Source organism: Phoenix dactylifera, chromosome 6 (genome assembly GCF_051530095.1).
Source record: "Phoenix dactylifera cultivar Ajwa chromosome 6, Ajwa_hap1_PhDact_Kaust_v1.1, whole genome shotgun sequence".
Lineage (NCBI taxonomy): Eukaryota > Viridiplantae > Streptophyta > Magnoliopsida > Arecales > Arecaceae > Phoenix > Phoenix dactylifera.
Window position 1 is genome coordinate 27,456,436 of NC_143195.1, and position 23,063 is coordinate 27,479,498.

The following is a 23,063-nucleotide window of genomic DNA, read 5'->3' on the forward strand; positions in this document are numbered from 1 at the left end:
AAGAATAATAAGTTTCACATAATAAAATCTTGTAAAGTTTAATCAGTATCTAAAATATTTTAAAACAAATATTTTAAGTTTAGTCTATAGCTAAATTTTTTACCAGTAGTCAGGTGCATTATAACTATTAGAATTAAAAAGAAGAGGAATGAATAAAATAAATAAGATTTCCTATAAATCTTTGCCCTGGGAGAAGGAAATAAAAGAAATGGAGGTCCAAGGGCGTAGCCCGCTTCTATCTTTATCTCTGTTTCCCACAACAAAATTAAAACCTTCCACATGTAGAATACTAGAGTAATATATGTTGACATTGTGAATTTGAAGGGTGACTATTTTCTAGAATATTTTTTTTTTTATCATAATGCATGGCTGTTATAATGCAAAAAAGAATAGCTGATATTTGTCATAGTCACTATTTTTTTATATAACATAATATTTTTAAGTAAAAACTATATGCTAGAGTATGGAATTTTAAAAAAAAATTGATGGAAAATGCTCCAACTCAAGTACGTTGCTACCTATGCCTTATTAACTAATATTTCTTCTCACAAGGGCTACTAGATAGGGCTGAAAATTAATGGATATAGATTCGATATCAATATATCCATATGCACATCTATTTTTATGAGGTAAATATGGATGCAAATATAAATATTACTCAGATATAAAAATTCAGATCTATAATTGATTTAAATGGATATGAATACAAATTAGTTAGTGAAAATTTAGATATAGTATGGATATAAGTTAATATCCATATAGGATATAATATGAATATAACATGGATTTGGATATTAGTCAGATGCAAAAAAATATATAAATATTAGGTAAGCCAATAGCATGTCGGTATAGCCACTTACTTTTCTTAAAAATTAGTGCTATATAAGATTAAATAGGATTACAATCATAAAGTAATGGCTTATCCATACTCATCTATTTTTTTAAATTTTATTTTATGCATGCCATGTATTTTTATCTCTGTCCCTTTTTCTTTAAAGAGATTATACCGTGCACCACATCAACAATAGTGTACCAAAGAAATAAATCGTGATCGAAACGAGCGCATGATAAGTGAGACTCGTAGGAATCAAGGCGCATGATTGGCATTGTGTGGTGGTGCAGGGTACAATTTCTTCTGAAGACACTTCAATCAGAGAAATAGAATTTCTTTACACAAAATCAGTAAAAAAATTCTTATTCTTAAAAATATGAAATGTTTGTTTCTACAAGATACCGTTCCTTGGTCATCTGATGATGCTTTCCCTGGATGGTACCAGTGGGTTCCACAAAGATCATCGCAGCCACACGTCACCCCCTACATGTGACACGTTTGCACCAAATCTATCCACAAGATCAAACGGAGAAAATTATGAACCGTATCCGGGCACGCACAGCTAGCGGACACCCAATATATATTGTACCACCACCTTCTGGCCACTCATAATTGATCCCACGGCCCTGCTTTAACATACAACAAATGAATCTCACGTACGTGGAGGTCCCACAACCCCATACTCTCCCTCAGCCACAAAACTTTCGGAGATCAACCACAGGTTCCCCTTGAGTACGTGCCACTCTTTGGCCTTCCTTCCAAGCTTCCACCAAACCTTGGCCATTCCTCCAAGTCTCGGGCTTTATAAGCATTCAAGCGTCATCATGACAGGGAAATCTAAGCTTTCCCAGGGCCTTAATTAGCCTTAAACCGAAAGGCTACTCAGGAGAGAGCTCTTAACTGAACCTTGAAGCTTGCACTTACGCTTGAAAGAAGGCTTCTCTTTGTATAAGAGCATCTCTCTCGTTATCTCCTCTCTTCTTTTCACCTTTTAGTACACCACCTTTTTCTCATGCTATCCATTGTTTCTTCATAGCTCTTATCACGTTGTATATAGAAAGAAGAAATGCATATGAAGTTCAGCATTTTTCGCAGCTGCAAACACCAAGCTCGAAGAGGTATGCCTACTCCGTAGTTCTTTTTCTGAATCAACAAAAAATTAAAATGACAAATAATATTGATGCCATATAGGGTTGAACGTATTTTTAAACCATGAATGCAACTAAATAGCATGGATCACTCCGGAATATATATTGATCCATTCTTCTTATATAAAAGAATGTTTCGTATTTGACAAAACTTCAGCACTTTGTTAAGAAGCAAAGATTGTTTATTCATAACTCAAACACTTCATACTAAAATATATATGTTCAATCTCTTATCAGGCAAATGTGAAGCTGGGGCACCGATCTCGTCCGCAAGCTTCAACCTCTGCGAGGAGTATGCGAACACCTTTCGCACCGAGTCCTACATCGAATTCTGGGCACGCGTATTGGATCTTACCTTAGCCCATGGTGCAGCATTGAAGCCGAGGGAAAGCAGTGCAGCCGCTCGCCTCCCCTCCGACCGCCTCTTCGCAGAGCACCTCCTGGATCCCGACCAACCCACGGTCACCAGAATCCTTTCCCATGTTCGAAGGCACGGCCACCCTGAGACCCATGTCCTCCTCTCTGACTACTACGCCGAGACCGCCAATGCCTCCCTCCTCTGCGGCCTCCTCCTGAAGGAAATCGAGCAACTTCGTCTCCGATACCGCCCGCTCAAGGCCACACTAAATTCCCTCATCTCCAGTGGCCAATCGAGACTCAGCCTTCAAGCCATTGATCCCTACCTCGGCGACCTCTCCAAGACCCTCGGTCCTTTTGACTCGTTGGGCTCATCTCAATGCCAATTCCGAGCAGTGCAAGATGGCTCTGCGAACCTCCTAAAGAGGCTCGAGTCAAGCCGCAAGAAGGCGAGAGCGAAGCTACGATGCATCAACCACCTGAAACGAGGGTTAGCCATCTTCCTCATCGTCCTCACCGCTTCAACATCGGCGCTTGGTGTTTGTATGGCCTTGCATGCTTTGGTCGCCGTCGTAGCTTTGCCGACGTTTCTGTCAGCTCCCCCCTGGTTGGCTTCCGCTGGGTCGTTAGCTCGCGTGCTGGCCCAGTTCGATGCAGCAGCGAAGGGGACGTACATCTTGAATCGAGAACTGGACACCATAAGCCGGCTGGTGGCTCGGTTGCACGACGAGGTCGAGCACTTGCTTGCGCTGCTGAGGCTGTGCTGCGAGCGGCACGATGGCGGCCGGCGGCGGCTGACCCAGGAGGTTGTGCGCCAGATACGGAAGAACGACGCAAGCTTCAATCAGCAGCTGGATGAGCTTGAGGAACACTTGTACCTCTGCTTCATGACCATCAACAAGGCTAGAAGCCTCGTGATGAAAGAAGTTTTGGTGGCAGGTAGAGGCTAAGGCCATTGCACTGCGGCTTTATTCAAGTTGCATATATACACATAATGTAAATAAAACTTGTATTAATTTTATATATATAATAAGAAAACTTGCATCTTTTTCTCTGTAGCTGTTGAATATCCAGCTATATATCTGATGTAGTTGGCTGAGCAAATGATTAGGCACCCATGGCTCAGCATTCTCCATTAATTTGACGGGATCTTTTGTTCGACGGACCTCAAAAACCTGAGCGTTGTGATATGAATGTGGAATACTTGGTTTAGATAAATGGAATTGGGTGATGTAGACAGGTTGGTATTGTTGCCATGGAATTCGGGCCGGGATGGAAGTGCAGCTTGAACGATCCTGAGGTCGGCTGGAGGTAAACTGAGTAGGCTGATTGAGGTGTTGGGTGCTGGTCTCCTCTGCTGGGTGGTTTACAAGAAGTCCGCTTACCGAAGAGTTTCCGGTGGGGATCCTTCGATGCCTAAGTCAAAACAACAGAACAACAGTAAGAAAGAAAGAGAGTTTCAGCAAAGGATCGCTCTGGAGGTTGTATGTATATATATTGCATACCTGAGGTTCTCCAGGTTACTCCTCTTAAGCCGGTTGTCATTACATACGCCGACGTGGCGTGTAATGATGGCTAGATAGTGGCTAGTGGTACAACCGCAGTGTAGGTGCTAGTTCATGTGGGTGGCAAAGTGCGCTAATGGGGCATAGAATGTGATGTCGTCGCGACTGCAAACTGCAGGGCTGTCGATTGTTGAGACTGTTAGCCCTTGTCGACTTGTGGCAATTATCATGCTCGGCCGATGACTCTATGGTCAATCGACTATTCAACTAGGGCCGATGAGTTCATATTGGATTGTTGACTGCTCGGTTGTAGCCGAGATAATTTTCTTTGGCTTACATCCGTGGTAAAAGGGGATCTGATTTGAGGTTGAGGTATCTAATATTTTCTCTATCAGGTATATATTGATAGGACTTGCCATATATGCAGGAGTCTAAATTAGAGAATTATGTGCGCATGCGATCTGTAAAATGTAAAAAAAAGGGGATATTGGAAGACAAAATAAAGTATGAGGTATTTTCAAATACCTTCTTTTTTTTTTCTCTAAAGAGAAGTGTGGAAGTTGTGCATGCACCCTTTTTCTTTAAAAACTTTTCAATACTATTATCATTGGTATAAGTTCAAACCTCCTTAAAAAAAAGTGTAGAAGCTATGCAGCCATCTTTTTTTTTTCATTTACAATAAATAGGTTCTAGTATCACTGGTATAAATTTATAACTAATGTTCGTTTTATGAATAAGAGATGCTAATATAAATTCAACGTTCTATTTCTTTTCTAAAACACTTTATATAATTTTATGTATTAATTGTCATTTTAATCTTGCATTATGGTATACTGCCTTGGGTCTTAGTTTTTATAGTTCATAGTTTCGCCGGATCTCTGGGACCTTGTATGCGATCCTAGGCAAGATAATTTAGACCAATAGAAGGATTCCATGTTTAACTAAAAAGGAGAGAAAGAAGTATTATGGAAAATAATCTAATATAGTTGTTGATTTTGAGTGTATATAAGAATCTAATACCTTATCTAAAAAGACTAGCAAGAAGTTATTAATTGGATCTTGATCCTTTTAAGTATTTGAGATTTTTCCACACAGCCTATGTGAAACTTGATACACACTCCTATATGTCCTCACATTATTTTTAAAATTAATATCAAAGAACATATATTAGGGCTTAGCCAATCTATTCCATCTTTCGGTTCACTAATTAATCTTGCAAGGCAAGTTCATATGCTGCACAGTTAGTAGATGCAAATATGTTGCCCAACTATGCAGCCCAAGAGGAAGAATGTGTATTGGATTTTTCAAAAAATTTTAGCTAATAATACAGCAGAATAAAATTTGACAGAAGATTATAGACTTTAGCAACAAACTAATGAGTAAATATACTCAAGATAAATGCAAGTAAAATAATCAATGCAAATACAAAAAATTATAGCAGTTCGATACCAACATTGTACCTACGTCCACTCCGTAAGACTTCTTTCTTAAGAATTTCACTATAATCTTTTCTGAGATTATAGCCTAATTATTTTGTTGGATTCATAATCAACCCAGTTATTTTTTCAGAAAATCAACCAAAATCTACACCGATTGTTTTACTTGGGCTCACAATCAACCCAGTTTATTTTTCGAAAAAATCAATCTAAACCTTCTCCAAGCCTATCCCAGGCCCAACTCAATTCAATTTAAGGTTTGAATGAACCTTTTTCCAAGTTTCAATCCCTGAAACTTGTTACAGCAAAATATAAAAAGAATTAAGTGCAGACACAATGAATATAACTTCAAGACAATAAATACAAAATAATAAATGGAGGCTTGACTCTATTGTTGGCTTTGATTAATCTTGAAAGCGCTTCACCAACTCTCAACTTTAGAGGATATGATCATTCATCTCACTATAAATGCTCTTGAATAATATTCTTTTTGAATCTCTCTTCTTTTTCTTTCTCTTTCTTGCTCTTATGGATTTTTTCTTGTAATGCTTAAGCTTTGTTTTTTTTTTGGGTGTTTTTATTCATTTATACTCTTTGGAGATAGTTGGAACACTCTCCCAATCATTAGATAGGTAAAAGAGCTATTGTGAGATAAAAATAGCCGCTGTGACTTATAGAAAAAACTAGTCATTACTATTACGAGGCGCAGAGGGGTCAACTCACTATTTTTAGGGTTAACTCGCTTAAGAATCGACTCGTGATTTTCAAGAGTTGTCTCAAGCTTGTTGCAGCTTTTGTTGTGCCCTGTCTTTTTACTGTGGCTTTTGGAGAGTTGGCTCTCTTAGTTTAGAAGTGGACTCGTCAGATGATTGGTGTCGCCTCGTTACTTTTAGAATCCCACTCTTCAATAGACTAAGTTTCACTACTTTCTGTCTTCTTACTGTGGCTGTTCAAAGATTGACTTATCTATTTCTAGGGTTGACTCTTGTTTAGCTAGAGTTGACTCATGATTTCTATGGGTTGACTCGCCAAAGTAATGATTTTTTTAGCTCTCTATCTTTTCTCTATGACTATTCAAGAGTCGACTCTATTTTGTTTGAGGTCGACTCTTGTTTGACTGAAGTCAACTAGTGTACTTCATATAGTATAGAAATATGACATTTCAGTTTGTCGCGAAAGATGTCATTAGCCTTGTAAAGTTTTAGCAGTGAAATGAAACCAACATAAATCTTGCCATATCCCAACCTACTAGGATTTCTTAAAACACTTTTGTTAGTTGAATACCTCCATTGACTTGATAAATTAAGATTAGTTTGACTATTCAATTTAATTATTCTAGTAACTAGCTAAGGACTTTGAAGTGGACTTTTTGTGCAAGACAACTAAATAAGAGACGTGGTTGTTCGTTGTTTACATAGATGTCTCTATAACAACATCACTATCGTTCGTCAAATACTCCTTCCGTTTTCATTAGCTCTCATGATCTCATTTATTTTGCTAAATAAAATCATAATTATTTATAAAATACTAGTTTGTTTATGCATCTCTCTAGGTTATTATATTTTTTTTTCTTCACTTCAACCGATAGAATTATAGCTATCCTTCAAATCTCCAGCTTGGTTGAATTATGCACATCCGATGGGCCAAATGCCGGCATCCGAGACGCAGAGTGCCCTCAGAACAATGCCATATCATATGTATTTTTTTTGCCCTTTCCATCGTCGTACAACGGCAAGAAGCCAACAGATATTCTTACGCCGTCGTCCTAACTCGAGGCACCGCCGACCGCCTACAGCCGGTTTCCCAACGGACATTACCGGTTGGTTCCGTTCTGGATCTCTCCAGCATTAAACTTCTCGCGATTAGCCTTTGCTCCCAAAGTTTTCTTCGCCCCGTGAACTCGAAAATTCTCCGATCTCTCTCTTTCTTATAGGTTTCCGTACGAGGACCTCTCATTGAAGGTAGTAATCGCGTCTTTTTAAAACTCTTTGTTGGTTTGATGATTTGATTTATCGACAAGTTCTTTTTCCCATTTTTCTTGCACGCAACCCTTAAAGTTATGACTTTTAATCGTAATTTGGGATTCTTCTTCTTCTTTCTGTAATTCGAATTACTCCTGGACTGTGTGAGGATCTATCAAGATTAGTTTGGTTTTCTTTTTATTTGATTCTGGTTACTCGATGTTATTCGGTTGGATGCTTAGGTTCTGATTTGTTTCAAGATCCATGTGGGTTTTCGTCGATCGAACAATTGGTTTTATTTGATAAGAGTTGGATCACCTTATTGGAATTTGAATTTCTAGGAAATTAGGGTTTTTTGGATTACCCCTTTTATAATTATGAATAGGTGGATGTGCATTGAGGAAAACAACTGTCATCATTTCGTTTAAAGTTTTTTTAAAATTCCATTTGGTTGTAAATTGTATGGAATGAAAGGATTTGGTTAAGCTTTGATAATTATATGATGATGCGCATCTACCTACATATAGAATGAGGTAAAATGTCTTGCATTTGCTGTTTGATTTGGTTATTCTCAATACGATTTATAAACAGCATTCATTAGAATTAGTCGTGTTATAATTTAGTTTATCTGAATGCAATTTATTTGGATGTGGATGCAACTGTTTGTTGGGCCCCTTGTCAACTCTAGATAGTAAAACACAATTTGATGCTAACCATAGACAGCAAGACATCATATGAAAGGGGGACTGCTTGAATGTTTTGGGCTGTTGGGAAATTCAGCCATTGAGAAACATGTGATTCTTAATAGTTAATACTATCTTTTGATTGCTTTATTGAATGTGCCTTCAGGACTTTTCTCTTTCTTGTTTTTTTTTCCTGTTGGATTCTGAAAATATTCATGATTATCTTTGGTAGGTTCTATTTTTTTAAAAAACAAATTGCTGATTATATTTTTTTAACCACTTTGATAAAATACCTAACGGTGGATCTTGATTAATATAAATACAGTCCTTAAAGATTTTTATTTTGAAAATGACTGAATTGGTCTAGCATCTGGGCAAATTCAGAAAGACACTTTCTTGTGTTGTTGCCATCTTTACCCAACTCCCTCCATCAATTCAATGTATTAATATATATGGCAAGATCATTATTGTGTTAAACTGAATCTTGTTGAACTTATGATGATAGTCTAGTTAGGTTTTGGGAAATGGCAGACGATGAGGAGGGAGACGGCACACCGTCCCGTGGAGCTGACTGGGAAGTTGTGTCTCTAACTGCATCCACCTATGCTGCTGCACCTGGTCCAAACGAATTTGACCCAGCTGATGAGAATAAAGGCAAGGAGTTCAACAAAAATGAAAGTGAATCTTCTGGCAAATTATTTATGTCTGATCACTTTGTATTTCCACCAAGTGAGCATGAGAATCTACCAATAGAAATAGAATTCAGTGAAATTCAAAGTGAAGCAGAGGGTCAGAAAGAGAACATTGCCGAGGATGATAATGAACTCCATAAAATGAGTGAAGAAAATGTGCAAAGTAAATCTGATGATCCCCCACATGGAATTCAGTATGGTATGGAGGATGAAGAGGGGAAGGGATTGCAAGAGATAAATTTGATTGGGGAAGAGCAGGATATGTATCTGGGTCCTGAATTTAGTTCTTCTCATGCTGAAACAGGCAGAAGTGAGTCAGTGCCTCATACTGAGGGCAGTGAGTTCTATGAACATTCTCCCCAAAATTTGGAATCTCCTCCAAAGTATGCAAAGAAGAACGAAGAGGATAAGTCTGATGAATCTGGCCTTCCTTGCGAAGCATGGTGGAAAAGGCATGCAGCATCTTTGTATCGTCATGCAAAGGAGGCAAACACATTTTGGTCTGTCTGTGTGGCTGCTGCTTTAATGGGGTTCGTAATTCTTGGGCAGCGGTGGCGGCGAGAAAAATGGCAGCTTCATCAACTTAAATTGCGGTTTAGCATCAATGATGAGGTAAGCTAACAACCTTGCTAAGAATATGATAGGAATAGTACTATAAATGAAATTGTAAGCAGTCCATCTTTTTAAACTTTAACTTGGATTGCTATTCTATTTATTGGTTTCTTTTTTCTCATCATTAGCAACTTATTAACAAACCTTATTTAATTCTAGGTGAGATGTTATTAATCTACCTTATGTATTATATGAGTTAGGCTCTTAATTTATGCTAATGTGGTTGGTTGGGAATAAATTTTAGTTGAAGATTTATGTATATATCACATATCACAGGTACTTGAATTGAAAAAAGAGTTTATAAATGCTTTGTTGACTTCGTATCTGCAGTTGATGATGATATAACTTCCTCAAGTATTTGTTTTCGCCCTTATCTCCCCATTTTTTGTGCTTCTCTTTTCTCATCTTCAATGTAATTCTCTCTGATTATTTCTACTGAATGATGATGGTCATTCCTAGGACTTGAATTTCAAATTTGAATTACTGGTCTAGCATAGATTGTCATAACTAGTTTAAGATCAGCAGAACCCATAACCCAGATGATACTTTTTGAAAGGTTTGTAAGGGGGTATGGTGGTTTTCTATATACTAATGTTGAAAGGAGAGTGAGAAGAGTCTTTGGGAGGGAGAAAGAAGGATATAAGCAGAAGGTGAGGGGATTCTGAACTATAAAGGTTATTTGGCAGAATCCACCTTAATGTCTAATGTTCTATTCAGTTTCTGTTAACCAGTTGATGCTATGTATATTAATTTATGGTATCAAACTAAAAAATGTAATAAATATATACAACTTGATTAAAATCCATATGTTCTTAGTTTACTTCAAGGAGCCTTGAAATGTTGGAAAACTCATTAGTAATCTCAAATTGGACTCTTGTGATGAGGTTGATTGACGTTAGAAAGCCCCAAAAAAATCCAAGGCTGGTTTGGTCAGTCAACTATGTTGAATCATGCAACAGCTGAGAGATTAATCCATCTCTGCAAAACTCCTAGTATTTTGGTGATTTCTTTCTGGACTCCGATCTGAATGATTCCAACATGTCAAAGAAGCTTGTTTGACAAACTTAATAATGGTATTCTGCTCATCTTTTGATTTTATGTGTATTTCTTAGTAAACCAGTCTTTGAAGTTTTGACCTGTTATCAGTTGGGTACAATCTGTATTTTGTTAACTTTTTGCATTACTCCAGCTTTATCCTGTAACCATCAACCTCTTTCTTGGGTTTACATTACTGCTTGCGCTTATTCATGCATTGGTCTATCTCCAAGCCAACTTGCATCAATTAATTAGAAGTCACATTGCAGGCATAGTGGGTGTTTGTAGAGCCAAAATTGCTATATGAAGCTTGGCAAGTTTGGTAGGTTGCTTGTTAAATCATAGCCTTAACTAAATCAAGGATTTTAACTTAGTTTACTAAGTGGTGAAATTATGAAATAAATCTGTATTTGGCACACATCTAAGTTTTTTGCAAAGTCATAGACTTTTCTCATCTATTTATATGGTGATTCAGTTAAATATAACAGTTTCATGAAAATTCTATTTCTGTTTCTAGCCCAGAAATTTTCATGTGCAGTTGGAATGCATGGAAAATGGGAGTAATTTGCACTCTGCAGTTTGGTTATCTTTGAATTCCTTTGTCAGATATCCTTCGGTTATAGTCTTTGTTGCAAAGTTTATCATTTGATGTAATTATAGCAAGCAAGATTTTTTATTTTATCAAACAGCTTATTTGCAAATCATATAATTTTTGTTAAACAAATTGGGAAGCACTTTTATTGTCAACAGTGTCAATGGAGAATAATAAATTGCAGAAAAACAAAACATTGTCTTTTTTCTTAGCCTTTTTCAAAAGGGTTACTTCATTTTTGGTAGTTGAATATGATGATAAATTGATAATAGTTACGTCTCAAACATTATTACAGCCTCAAACTCTTTTTCTAAGTATAACAGTCCTAGGTAGCCACTTGCATTGGGTGGCTGAAGTAGCATGTACCAGGGCAATGAACTCATGAAAAGTTCATCCAAAAGCTGAAGTTGCTGATGTACTGACATTTTACCATGTACCTAGCTTAATATTTGAATCATTAATGCTAAGCTCCTGCAAAATATTGTGATCTTGCACAGGCTAAATGCACTCTCATCTGCCTGCTGATGTGGCAATGTATGATTGAAATTGATTTTTAAAGACTTTCAACATGGTTATATTCTCTAACTCTTTCCCGACTCTAAGTAGTCTTGAGTACCTTTTAGTAACCCTTAAATAGCTGGAGGTTGAGTGTCAGGGCAGTGAACTTATGAGGATACTCACCCAACAGCTATATGTTGTTATTGTTGAAGTAAATATTATAATAATACTTGCTTAGTATATTAATGATTGATTCTAAGCTCCTGTAAAATACTTTCTTCATGCACACTTTCTTGCATGCTCCGGTTTAGAGGCTGATGTGGCAGCGCATGATCGGAATTGGTTTTCTAAGTTAAAGAATGCTGCCAATGAAGAGCCGTAATATCAGCACAAAAATGGTAGCATGCTAAACCTGCTTGTGGGTATAGTATTACACATGTGGTCCCAATGGCATGCACATTAGCCCTCTATGACGTATTTATTTTGAAACTAGTGAAAACATGCCCTACAGGAACATTTTTTTAATCTAAAGTAAGTATTCCTTTTTTCTCACATGCTTTGATCTTACCATTGCTTTTCCTCTTCTTGCTTAATATTAGTGCTGCCAATACTCTCTCTTTTAACTGCTGAGCCATTTGTGCATCTTTATTAAAGATAAACTTATGGTCTAAAGTACATTAGATAATTTGATATCTTCTTTCAAGTTGGTCCATATTGTCTGTATATGCTGTATTGTTAAATGTTACTATACAGTGTTAGCCATAGCTGTATTTGTGGGTGTGTAACTCTCTTGTTTTGGATCTCCGTCTTCTTCTACTTCATCGTTATTGTGGTGTTCGCCCTGGCGTTGGCGTTGACGGGAAAGCCACCGTTTCATTTTCCTTAACTTTCCAATTATGCAATGAATATATTTTTGGTCAACTTCTCTTAGTCATTGCAAGAAAGTCACCGTTTCAATGTTTTTCATTTTTTGCTCTCCAATTATGCAATCATTTTTTTTTTAACTTTCTTCATTGTCGTGTTAACCCTGGCTTTGGCATTGACAGGAAAGCCACTATTTGATTTTCTTTAACATTCCAATTATGCAATCATGTTTTCTGTAACTTGTTTTTAGTTATTGCAAAAAAGCCACTGTTTGTTTTTTTTACACTTTCCAATTATGTAATCAATTTTTTTTTTCTAACTTTGTATTTTTTAGTCATTGCATTTTCCTACTAGTTTGTGTTTGCCTGTTTGGTGTGGGAGTCTTTTAATAGCCCCTCATCTGTGAACCCTTGACTGCTGGGCTTTTAACCGAGGTACTGTTATTGTCAACAATTTATCTGATTGTTTGTGTTTTGACATTTGAAATGTTAACTGAAACATCACATGAGTACTTTCCTTACAATTAAGACTAGGATTTCTAGCCTTGCAACAAATCTATTGATGTTTCATGCTTCTCAGCTTGTATAGTTTTGTTTGATATTCGTCTTTTAAGTGAAACTGCATACACTTTGAAGCCCAGAGGGGAAAATATTTCTTATAATCGTTAACGACCCCTTATCATAAGACAGCTCAACTATCTCTATGAACCATTTTTCTCTTTTGATGAGATCTTCGCTGTCTGTTATGATCAGTTAGTTGTTTGATATTTGTGTTTTAAGTGAAACTGCATACACTGAATCCCAAAGGAAAAAAATTGCTTGATCATCCAGCACCCCTTATCATAGATAGTTTAACCATCTCTACGAACTATTTTCTCTTTTGATGAGATCTCAGCTGTCTGTTACGGTCAAGTAGTCCATCCTTCCGTGAAATGGCACAATTATAATCCCAACCATCTTATCTCACATGGCCACGCTTGACATTCACATAATCCGCTCTCAGATTAATGAGGCATGCACCATGCATGCCCTTTGGTATCAATGATGAAAGTGATGTTTTAATTGTTATCAATACTGCAAGATATTGTGCTTCAGAGCACTTTTTTCTTTATTTCAAATTATTGAGTGTCCCTTGGCACGTTGTTGATGCCTCGTTTGGATTGAGGCAGCCTCTCGTGATCTTATCTAAATATTGATGATTCAGTTTCTTTAACATGTTATGCATGACATTATGGGCTGTGGTGCTGATTCTGAATGAGAGATTCACCATCCATCCTCAGCTCTGAAGAGATGTCCCTATGATTTTTAATTAAGACTCTTGTATTACATGCAAATAATTGGATCATACGCCAATCCTTTCTGGATTATATTTCATCTGTAGTAGCGTGCACCTATCACTTGCAGAATTAGTACCATTTATTTCTTCCTTGCCTTTTGAATCTCTCTCCTACAAATAATAATGTCAAAGGAAACAGTTCGACTGATACCTCTGATGCATCTTTGTAATCAATGCAAGATATCATGGGCCATGTTCTTGGGTGGTGTGCCCTTACGGGCAGAACCCCAGTGAGAGTAGAGATATCTGAACGGTTTTAGGGTTGTGCATCATCATGGCACTGCTTTCTCCGTCAAGCTGCATTCAGAATCAGATTTATTGGCACTTAACAAGTAGCTCCTTGCATGGTACTGCACAAGTGAATCTGATTGTTCTGTTCATCTAAAACCTCGAAGGAACAAGGAGCATTTAAGTTAGGGAGCCATGTAAATGAAAAGTAATCGCCTGAGTTGTTAAAAAATGGTTCCAAATTTCTGTGGGTGGGGTGCACAAATGTCATCAGGTAAGGTATCCTTTTATCCGTGGCCTATACAACAAAGATGATGGTGATGGATTTATCTTTATACCCAAGCAGTTTAGAGGTTCCCTATAGTATGAAAAATTTTGCTTCTCTAATACTATCTGCTGCTTGTAACTCGCGTTAAACTGTTGCAATTTGCTGTCTTCATGCTTCTGTTTTGTTGTTTTGGTCACTAAAAATTGGATCACATTTTGACAGAGAATGAGCAGGATGCTAGGACCGGTAGGCCGATTCAAAGATGTTCTTGTGGGTGTTCATCAAAGGAGCATCCATAATGGTGGTGCATCGGCCAGCCTTTGAGTTGGTGATGATGATGACGAAAAGCATGAAGTATTTGCGCAAGATGGATTTTTTTCAGGAAGCCTGGGAATGTTAATTACTCTGAGGAGACACCACACTTTTCACTGTTTGTTATGGTTATCTTTTCACACAGTTTTTGTGTCAATTATCCTGACTTCCTGCTCTTTCTCATGGATGTACGTGGCTTTCTGAAGGAGCTAATACGGTAAATCCTTCGGTTGGCTTGGCTGCCATGCTGTATCTCGGAGCCAGGGTGGAGGCAACATTTATAAGGTTATGAATAGAATTGCTATATTAGTTTGTCATTTGAGTGTAATGCAGCTAACATGCTGCACCAAAGAATTAATCTTTTGACCACCATAAGCTCGTGATGCTTTCTCATCCTTGGTCTCTTAAACACTTGAGAGCACAAGTATGAAAAAGAAATTACAAAAGAAATTTAGAAGAGAGAGTTTCACAAAAACAAGGAAGTTTTCTATGTTTGTTTGTTCTAAAGTGTAATACAACTAATATGATGCAACCAAATCAATCTTGTGACTTCTATAAGATCGTGTTGCTAACATTCTCATCCTTTCTTAGTCTCTTAAACGGTCAAGACACGAGTATGAAAAGAAAGGTTGAAACAACAAAGTTTTAAGTCGGAGGGGGAACTTGTTTTTTATACTAAAACCGCATGGAGAGAGATTTTTTTTTTTTTTTTAAAAAAAAGAGAACTGGGCTGATGGGAAGACACGTCTACTTTCTCGTTTCCCTTCTTACTCCCTTTTTTTCACTCCCTTTTTCAGTTTGGATTTCTAGTACTGCTTGATTTCTAAATAGCTAAAATCTATTTGGAAAAATACTGGCCGGTAGAAGAAAGATGCGAGATTCTTAGAGTTCATGATATTGGAGATCAAAATTTTAAGGGAGTGAGATCAGAGATCTCACGGATCTAAGTTGTTATCTAATGGAAACAGCGAAAAAGTTATCTAATTGTTTTTTTTTTATTCTTTTCGGTACAAAAAAGCTATCTAATTGTTCAAGAAACACTTATATGCGCTTGTAACGCATAGGAACCAATAAAGAATGCCATATCCCTCCATTTATCGAACCTACCTAGCAATTTTCCAATAATTTAAACAGCCAATCTTATCTCAAAGACTTCAAATTCCAGCCACATCCAATTAAGGGCCAAAAATATGAGAAAATATTCCTAACACTTTATGCACCACGCCACGCCAATCACAACCACGATGCACCTAGATGCATATTTAATGAATGAGGCTCATAAAAATGAGCGATTATGATCGGTGGCGTGCACGGCCATGGAGAGAATAATTCCTCCAAAAATATAAGGGTGTGAGGGGAGGGGGGAGGAGAACTGTCAGCAATACCAACCCTCATGTCAAAGGTTATTGCCATTGAACTGCTGAGCAACAAGATGGCTGACTATTAAGTAGGTCGACTTGTTGGGTATTTGCTTGGGGCTTCCATGCAAAGTGATAGATATAATGCAAAAAAATATATTCCACCATATCGCTGGAACTCCCTAAAATTCTAGCTGTCCGGATTCCCTGAGAATCCAAGGCTCTTCTTCAGGTGCATCTCCATATTTGGCACGGCACACTCAATCTTGGCCGCCTACCTTTCAGCCATGGATGACTATTATCGATGCCAACCTATGTTTTCGACTATAGAAAAACAACCTCGGCTCCAGCTGGGCAGCCGACTGACCAAAATGAGCTACCTTGACCCCAATTGAGGAGCCGATCAACCAAAGAGCCATCAGCCGAAAAAACAATCAGCACATATCGACAAGAATTGATAGTCCCCACAATTGACAGCTCTAGCAGTCCACAGTCGTGGCAGTACAATGGCCTGCGCCCAACTAGTAGGGGTGGCAAAAAATGACCCGACCCGCCAACCCGACCCGTGTTCGACCCACCATAAACAGGTTTGGGTTTGGCCTAAACGGGTTCGGGTCGTAAACGGGTTCGGGTCGACCCATTTAACCTGTTTAGTAATTGGGTCGGATACGGGTTTTAGATGTCTGACCCGTTTAACCCGTATAACCTGTTTAATTTTTGGGCTGATAAATAAGGAAATAAAGACCACAGGCCCACATTCCACAAGGCCTACGGGCTACCGCTCGGCCCAACTCACCGCTCGGCCCAGCTCCCCGCGTCGGTCCAGCTCCCCGCGTCTGCCTAATTTCACGAATCGCCGATTCAGTTATTCACGAATCGCGACTCCATCAGACCATCACTCCACATTCCCTTTAGGGTTAGGACTTAGGGTTAGCTCTAGCGCCGCCGCCGCCCGAGTTCTTTGCATGTCCCTCTTCCCCCCTCCTCCGGACCTCCGCCCTCTCCTCCCCCGTGCCGGCTACTTCCGCCTCCCCGTGCAGCGCAGGCCTCCTCGGCTCCTCCTCCTCGCAGTAGTATCTCCGCAGAGTAGTCGGAAGAGAGGGGCGACGAGAGCACCGCCACTTCCGCCCCGCACAAGTACTCCGTCAAGATTCTCTTCGGCAACCGCCATGTGAGCGCTCCGCTACCTCCTTCTCGTCTCGCTCTTCCTTTGCTCTTTCCTTTTGTTCTTTTCTCCTCTTCCTTAGGGCTTTTTTTTGGATTTTTTTTTTACCTTGGGGAAGGGGATCTGGGGATGGATGGACTTACTTTGGTCCGCCAAGCAAAAATCTTCCTTTATTTCTCTTATTTTAACCGTGCTGTAACTCCTGTTTTGCTTCTGCCTTGGGATTTTGCAAACAGGTTGTGCAGTTGTTGCCTCTTTCCATAGGATTTAACGTCATACAGATTAATCTTGTTCACATATTTGTTTTTCCTCTTTGCTTAATTAAATTTTGTACTTCTATATGGATACAATAATTTTTTTTTCTTTTCAGTCAATCAATTTTTTTCCTGGCTCGTTTATGATTAATAGCGCTGCCTCATTTTCATTGTTTGAGATGCTTTGACTTGAAGTTGTTTGTGTTTGAGGACCAAGATTGTTTCTTCTCCCAGTACCTAGATGCTCGTATGTTTCATTGTGTATTTGTGTGCTATAGCGAAATCCAAATGCTGGCTTGTCAGTCACGTGGTTCAGGTCGGAGTTAGTAATTTGCAATTAGCTGTTAATGTTTTAAGAAAATCTTTCTTATTTGTTTATAAGATGCAATATCAAAACTGTTTTCTGTTTTCTTTCTCTACCTTTGATAAATGTCAACCGTCTACTCTGATTCATGTGGAATCATGACTTCAGACTCTGTACATAAGCTATAGTTGTTTTGAAGATTCATTCTACTGCTAAAGAAACATTTTCATGTTAGATAGAGTAACATTTTATGATTCTAATAGAAGAGTGAATTATATTTTTTTTTCTTTTAGCTACTCATTTTATTTCTAAATTGGTATTCTGATATAATTTTAAATTATATGATATAGATGGAGTCAGAGAGTGTTGATGATAGGGCAAATGAATCGACGCCTTTAGGGGGATTGAAATAATTCATGCCTCCTCCACATAATGGCATATCTTTATGTGAAATAATTCATGCTTTGTTGATTGATTGGGGGATTGAAAAGAAATTATATTGCATGACTTTGGATAATGCATCGGTAAATGATGTTTTTGTTGACATGCTAAAGAACCAACTTAATTTGAATAATGCACTGTACTCAGATGGTGAGTTTTTTCATGTCCGATGTTGTGCTCATATTCTTAACTTAATTGTATAAGAGGGATTAAAAGAGATAGATGAACCCATCTTCAAAGTTCGTGAAAGTATTAAATATGTGAGAGGTTCACAAGTTCGGAAACAAAAATTTTTGAAATGTGTTAAACAAGTTTCTTTGGAAAGTAAAAAAGGCTTAAAGCAGGATGTTCCTACAAGATGGAATTCAACTTTTCTGATGCTAGAGAGTGCTCTCTTTTACCGTCGTGCCTTTCTTCATTTGAAATTAAGTGACTCTAATTACAAGCATTGTCCATCTGAAGAGGAGTGGGGTAAAGTTGAGAAGATTAGCAAGTTGTTGTGTGTATTCTATGATGCTACTTTATTATTCTCTGGAGCTAAATATCCTACATCAAACATGTATTTTTCTCAAGTTTTCTTGATTGAGCTTACTTTAAGGCAAGAGATGCAGAGTACAGATGCTTTCATACAAAGAATGACACGGCAGATGTATGGAAAATTTGAAAAGTATTGGTCAGATCATAGCTTAATCTTGGCCATGGCAGTTATTTTGGATCCTCGATACAAATTTCAGTTTGTGGAGTATTGTTATAAGAAGTTGAATGGGTATGATTCTACTGAGAGCATGCGCATCCGTGATTGTATGTTTTCTCTCTTTAATCAGTATATGCTTGCTTCTTCTAAAACTTGTTCTACTAGCACATCAACTCATGGAGATATGGAGATTGGTACTTCATCTGAAACTTCTGTGGCATGTAGAAAAGCAGATGCTTTTAAGGTAATATAAAACTTTTTTTTCTAAATTAAATATATTATACTTGTATATGATATTGTTTCTTATAAATAACTCATTCCATTTTTTTCAATAATGTAGGATTTTGATACATTTGAAAGCTTTGATTTTGTGACTACTGCATAGAAGTCTCAATTGGAATTATATTTGGATGAGCCTAGAGTTGATAGGAGGTCCAATTTGGATATTCTTGACTTTTGGAAAACCAAGCAGTCTCATTATCCTCAACTTTCTCTTATGGCACGTGATATTCTAACTATTCCAATATCTACGGTCGCCTCTGAATCTGCTTTTAGTATCGGTGGGCGAGTACTTGATAAGTATCGTAGTGCACTTAAACCGGATATTGCCGAGGCCTTGATTTGTACTCGAGATTGGGTGTTTGAAAAAAAAGGTATATATTTTATTAATTATATTTTTATTATTTTTTGAATGAATTTATTATTAATTATTGTAATATTTCAATGTAGATGTTGAGGAGGCCGAGCTAGATGAGATTGTAGAAGATGTCATAAACTCAAGTTCCTACAATGAAATTCAATCAACTCAATGCTCGGCCAATGTTGAATCCTATTCATAGTGAGGCTACCAAGCTTGGTTTGTTTCGATTGAATTGCTAACATGTCTAATAGTGCTTAGCCCTTATTCTAAAAATATCTATTGTCGCATGATGTCATACACAACTATTCGTACAGTAGATACTTCTATTTCTTTCCATTTCCCTTCCAAACAGCATTGAAACATGTCGTTTTGTTTTTCTTTTTAACAGGATGATAGCAGAGAAGCAATTGCAATCACTTAGCTATTTCCAACCATGCATCTATCTCTTTGGATAATCATGTAGACAGTTTATATGCTGAATATTTTTTGTTTGTTTGCTACTGCATATGGAAAGGGTCTTAGAAGAAAGAATATAAAGCAGTCTGAGAAGTGCCTTGTTTTCCAAAGCAGCTTCTATGACCAAGACACTAACAACTTTGTTTTGGAAATGGAAATGAGGAGCACGGAGCACCCACATTGATATTGATTTGACTCGTGGGTAGCTTGTGTATGTTCCAGTGCTTCTGACATTGGGTGGCTCTGTGGCTTTTGCCTTACTCCTGTCCTGTGAATTGTGATCACATTTTGGACTCTCATATTTTATTATTTTTGCAACTAGAAAACCATCAGATTGCAATTAGTAAAATTGTTTTCTGTTATTACATGAATGAGCATATCTGCAGCTTTGTCGGTGTTAATCAGCCCTTTTTTCAGCTTTAGTGATCGCCGAGCAACCATTTTTTTTAACTTATTTTCTTTCCATTTCCCTTCCAAACAGCATTGAAACATGTCGTTTTGTTTTTCTTTTTAACAGGATGATAGCAGAGAAGCAATTGCAATCACTTAGCTATTTCCAACCATGCATCTATCTCTTTGGATAATCATGTAGACAGTTTATAAGCTGAATATTTTTTGTTTGTTTACTACTGCATATGGAAAGGGTCTTAGAAGAAAGAATATAAAGCAGTCTGAGAAGTGAGAAGTGCCCTGTTTTCCAAAGCAGCTTCTATGACCAAGACGCTAACTACTTTGTTTTGGAAATGGAAATGAGGAGCACGGAGCACCCACATTGATATTGATTTGACTCGTGGGTAGCTTGTGTATGTTCCAGACTCCAGTGCTTCCGACATTGGGTGGCTCTGTGGCTTTTGCCTTACTCCTGTCCTGTGAATTGTGATCACATTTTGGACTCACATATTTTATTATTTTTGCAACTAGAAAACCATTAGATTGCAATTACTAAAATTATATTCTGTTATTATATGAATGAGCATATCTGCAGCTTTGTGGGTGTTAATTAGCCCCTTTTTCAGCTTTAGTGATCGCCGAGCAACCATTTTTTTTAACTTATTTTCTTAATTACCGAAAGCTTTAGGCAAATAGGTTAAACAGGTCGGGTCGGGTTAGATAAACAGGTTAAACAGGTCGGGTCAGCATGGGTTAGACTAAACAGGTTAAACGGGTCGGGTTGGGTTGGGCAAACAGGTGACCTATTTATTAAACAGGTTAAACGAGTCGGATCGGGTTACCTGTTTATTAAACAGGTCAGGTTCAGGTTGCAATTTCTGACCTGTTTAATAAACAGGTCGGGTTCAGGTTTATGATTTTCTGACCCGACCTATATGTGACCCGATCCGTTTATATCCGACCCGACTCGATTGCCACCCCTACCAACTAGCGCTGCCTGCTGCCCACATGGACTGGTACCTACGTCTTGACCATGCTACTAGTCATTATCTGGCCATCATTGCACACCATGCCAGGCCTAAAAATGATAAAATAAGCTCCCCTATATAAAGGGGTAGCCTAGGAGGCTTCATGTACACATGCAATATTACTCATAGAGACGATACTCTGCTGAAATTCTTTTCCTTCTGCGTTGTTGTCTCGCTATTATGACTTAAACATTGGAGGGTCCCTTGCCGAAAATTTCCGGCAAGCAGGCTTCTTGCAGGCCACCAGCAGAGAAGACCAGCCCCCGGCGCATCGACCGGCCTGCTCACTTACCTCTAGCCAATCTCAAGGTCGTCCGAGCTATGCTCCTATCTTGGCTCGAATTCGGCGGCATCATATTCTAATATGTCTTGCCATAATATGATAAAATCATTAATGTATCGTGTTGAATCCATTAGAATCACATCATCATGTGGTGGTGGAAAGTGAAGTACGAATTGTAGAAGAGGGACGGTGCTGTTAGTGGGGACCGTGTGGTAGCTGTCATGGGTGATGTTGGTTGAAATTGGTTTAAATTTTGAGGTGTTGCAGCATTTACATATTGGTGGATTCTTCCACATAGTTTTTCAGTTCAATTTGGAGGAATTTAGAGGCGTCCTCCAGGGATGCTTTACCGTGAGACATGTTTTTTTTTTTTTTTTTTTCTCTCTCGGTATAATATAAAGATAGCTATGAGAGTCAAATTATTTGACCAGGGCCTTAGGTCCTCCTTTGACCTTCACGTTATCTTTTGAAAATTTTGGTTGGTGGCTTTCACATTGTTCACGTGCAGCGGGCAAATTATACATGATGGAAATATAAAAATAAATAAATAAATTCCAGTGAAAAGATGAGGACACAAATTCAAAGTTTAGTCCGTGATGAACCAATGTTACTGGCTCAGGTTGTATCTTTTGTGCGAAAAAAGAGTTTACCTTTCTTCACACGTATCCAGAGTTGGATCCACAATAATCGCTTCGAGATTTGTGCAGCATATGGGTGATGGGATCAATTGCATTGAGATATATGATCCAACGGACGTCATTGTGAAAGAAGACCAATTATTCGTTCATCAATTCGTAATGAAATCTTAGCTAGACTGGTTTCGACCATTATACCAACAATATTTCGCTTGCCGGAGGAAAATACCTCTGATGAAACAAGAAGTTTTCCTTGATGATTCAAATTAGTATGATTTCCCATGAGGCCACTGGCTCTTCAGGACATAAGTCCAGATCCCCCTAAAATTGGGGATTGAACGTAACCGTCAGATTTCACCATTGCAATTAGATAACCTGTGTATCGCAGGACTGCTATGATGCATTGAGACCCATGCTGTACATAGAACAATGCCCCCTGTAATATATGGACCTGATGTTTCACAATAATTATGCAATATATGGACGATTGTGATTGCAAATTGAATCATGCCATACATATTATGTATGATATCCTTTCTTGCGGAACATTCTAATGGAATTTTATGGTCTAACTCAAATTGTTCTTCTTTGATATTTCGTATCAGTTTATTTTCGGCCTCGTTGGGTATGAATAATCCAAATTATCAAAAAAAAATATATCACGTATGGCCAAATTTTAATTGTTCCTTTTAGAATAAAATAGTGGTGGTTATACAACCATTATTTGCGGCATCATCGCATATTTTAATGATGAAATGATAATGTCATTTGTTTAGGAAACATTTATTTTAAAAGCTATTCTTGCATTTGCTCATCCCTAGCCAAGTCCCTACCGCACAAAATCATTCAAACTAAGCTCCTTTTTTCAGGTGAAAGCCAAGCCTAAGCTCTTAATCATGGCTCGACTAGGGATGGCAATCGAGTTGGATCTGAGATCGATACAAATTGAGTTAAAAATTTGTTACCTTGATTTTGATTTATTTATTTAATAAATCAAAAATCTAGATCTAAAACTGATCTATTTACTAACCGATAATCTGACTTGACGTGTATAACC

General features: G+C 37.9%; 2 protein-coding genes and 1 long non-coding RNA gene across 9 annotated transcripts; all 3 read left to right on the forward strand.

The window, feature by feature from the left end:
• Window positions 1-1,669: 1,669 nt before the first annotated feature.
• LOC103710394 (UPF0496 protein 3) lies at window positions 1,670-3,393 on the forward strand. Its single transcript, XM_008796087.6, has 2 exons — window positions 1,670-1,950; window positions 2,218-3,393. Exons 1-2 carry the CDS (start codon window positions 1,899-1,901, stop codon window positions 3,285-3,287), a joined length of 1,122 nt encoding a protein of 373 aa, XP_008794309.4. The 5' UTR covers window positions 1,670-1,898; the 3' UTR covers window positions 3,288-3,393.
• Window positions 3,394-6,998: 3,605 nt separating this feature from the next.
• Window positions 6,999-14,675, forward strand: LOC103710357 (ATG8-interacting protein 1). Of its 2 annotated transcripts, none has more exons than XM_008796036.6 (3): window positions 6,999-7,239; window positions 8,428-9,226; window positions 14,269-14,675. In XM_008796036.6, the coding sequence occupies exons 2-3, from the start codon at window positions 8,447-8,449 to the stop codon at window positions 14,368-14,370; spliced, it is 882 nt and encodes a 293-aa protein (XP_008794258.3). In that variant the 5' UTR covers window positions 6,999-7,239; window positions 8,428-8,446; the 3' UTR covers window positions 14,371-14,675. The 2 variants fall into 2 exon arrangements, with proteins under 2 accessions (XP_008794258.3, XP_008794259.3); XM_008796037.6 differs by having other exon boundaries at window positions 7,091-7,239; window positions 8,433-9,226.
• Window positions 14,676-16,568: 1,893 nt separating this feature from the next.
• LOC148703193 (uncharacterized) lies at window positions 16,569-20,670 on the forward strand. 6 transcript variants are annotated; one of them, XR_016395769.1, is made up of 5 exons: window positions 16,593-16,887; window positions 17,790-18,818; window positions 18,915-19,227; window positions 19,304-19,412; window positions 19,603-20,670. It is a non-coding gene; the product is annotated as an uncharacterized LOC148703193 (long non-coding RNA). The 6 variants fall into 6 exon arrangements; XR_016395765.1 differs by having other exon boundaries at window positions 16,569-18,818; XR_016395768.1 differs by having other exon boundaries at window positions 16,587-18,818; window positions 19,304-19,881; window positions 20,188-20,670.
• Window positions 20,671-23,063: the final 2,393 nt, after the last annotated feature.

Excerpts from the sequence above, each read along its gene's own strand:
- LOC103710394 (XM_008796087.6), top strand. The coding sequence starts at position 1,899 with ATGCATATGAAGTTCAGCATTTTTCGCAGCTGCAAACACCAAGCTCGA. Across the intron at positions 1,951-2,217 it reads CAAACACCAAGCTCGAAGAG|GCAAATGTGAAGCTGGGGCA; the intron begins GTATGCCTACTC and ends ATCTCTTATCAG.
- LOC103710357 (XM_008796036.6), top strand. The coding sequence starts at position 8,447 with ATGGCAGACGATGAGGAGGGAGACGGCACACCGTCCCGTGGAGCTGAC. Across the intron at positions 9,227-14,268 it reads GGTTTAGCATCAATGATGAG|AGAATGAGCAGGATGCTAGG; the intron begins GTAAGCTAACAA and ends ACATTTTGACAG.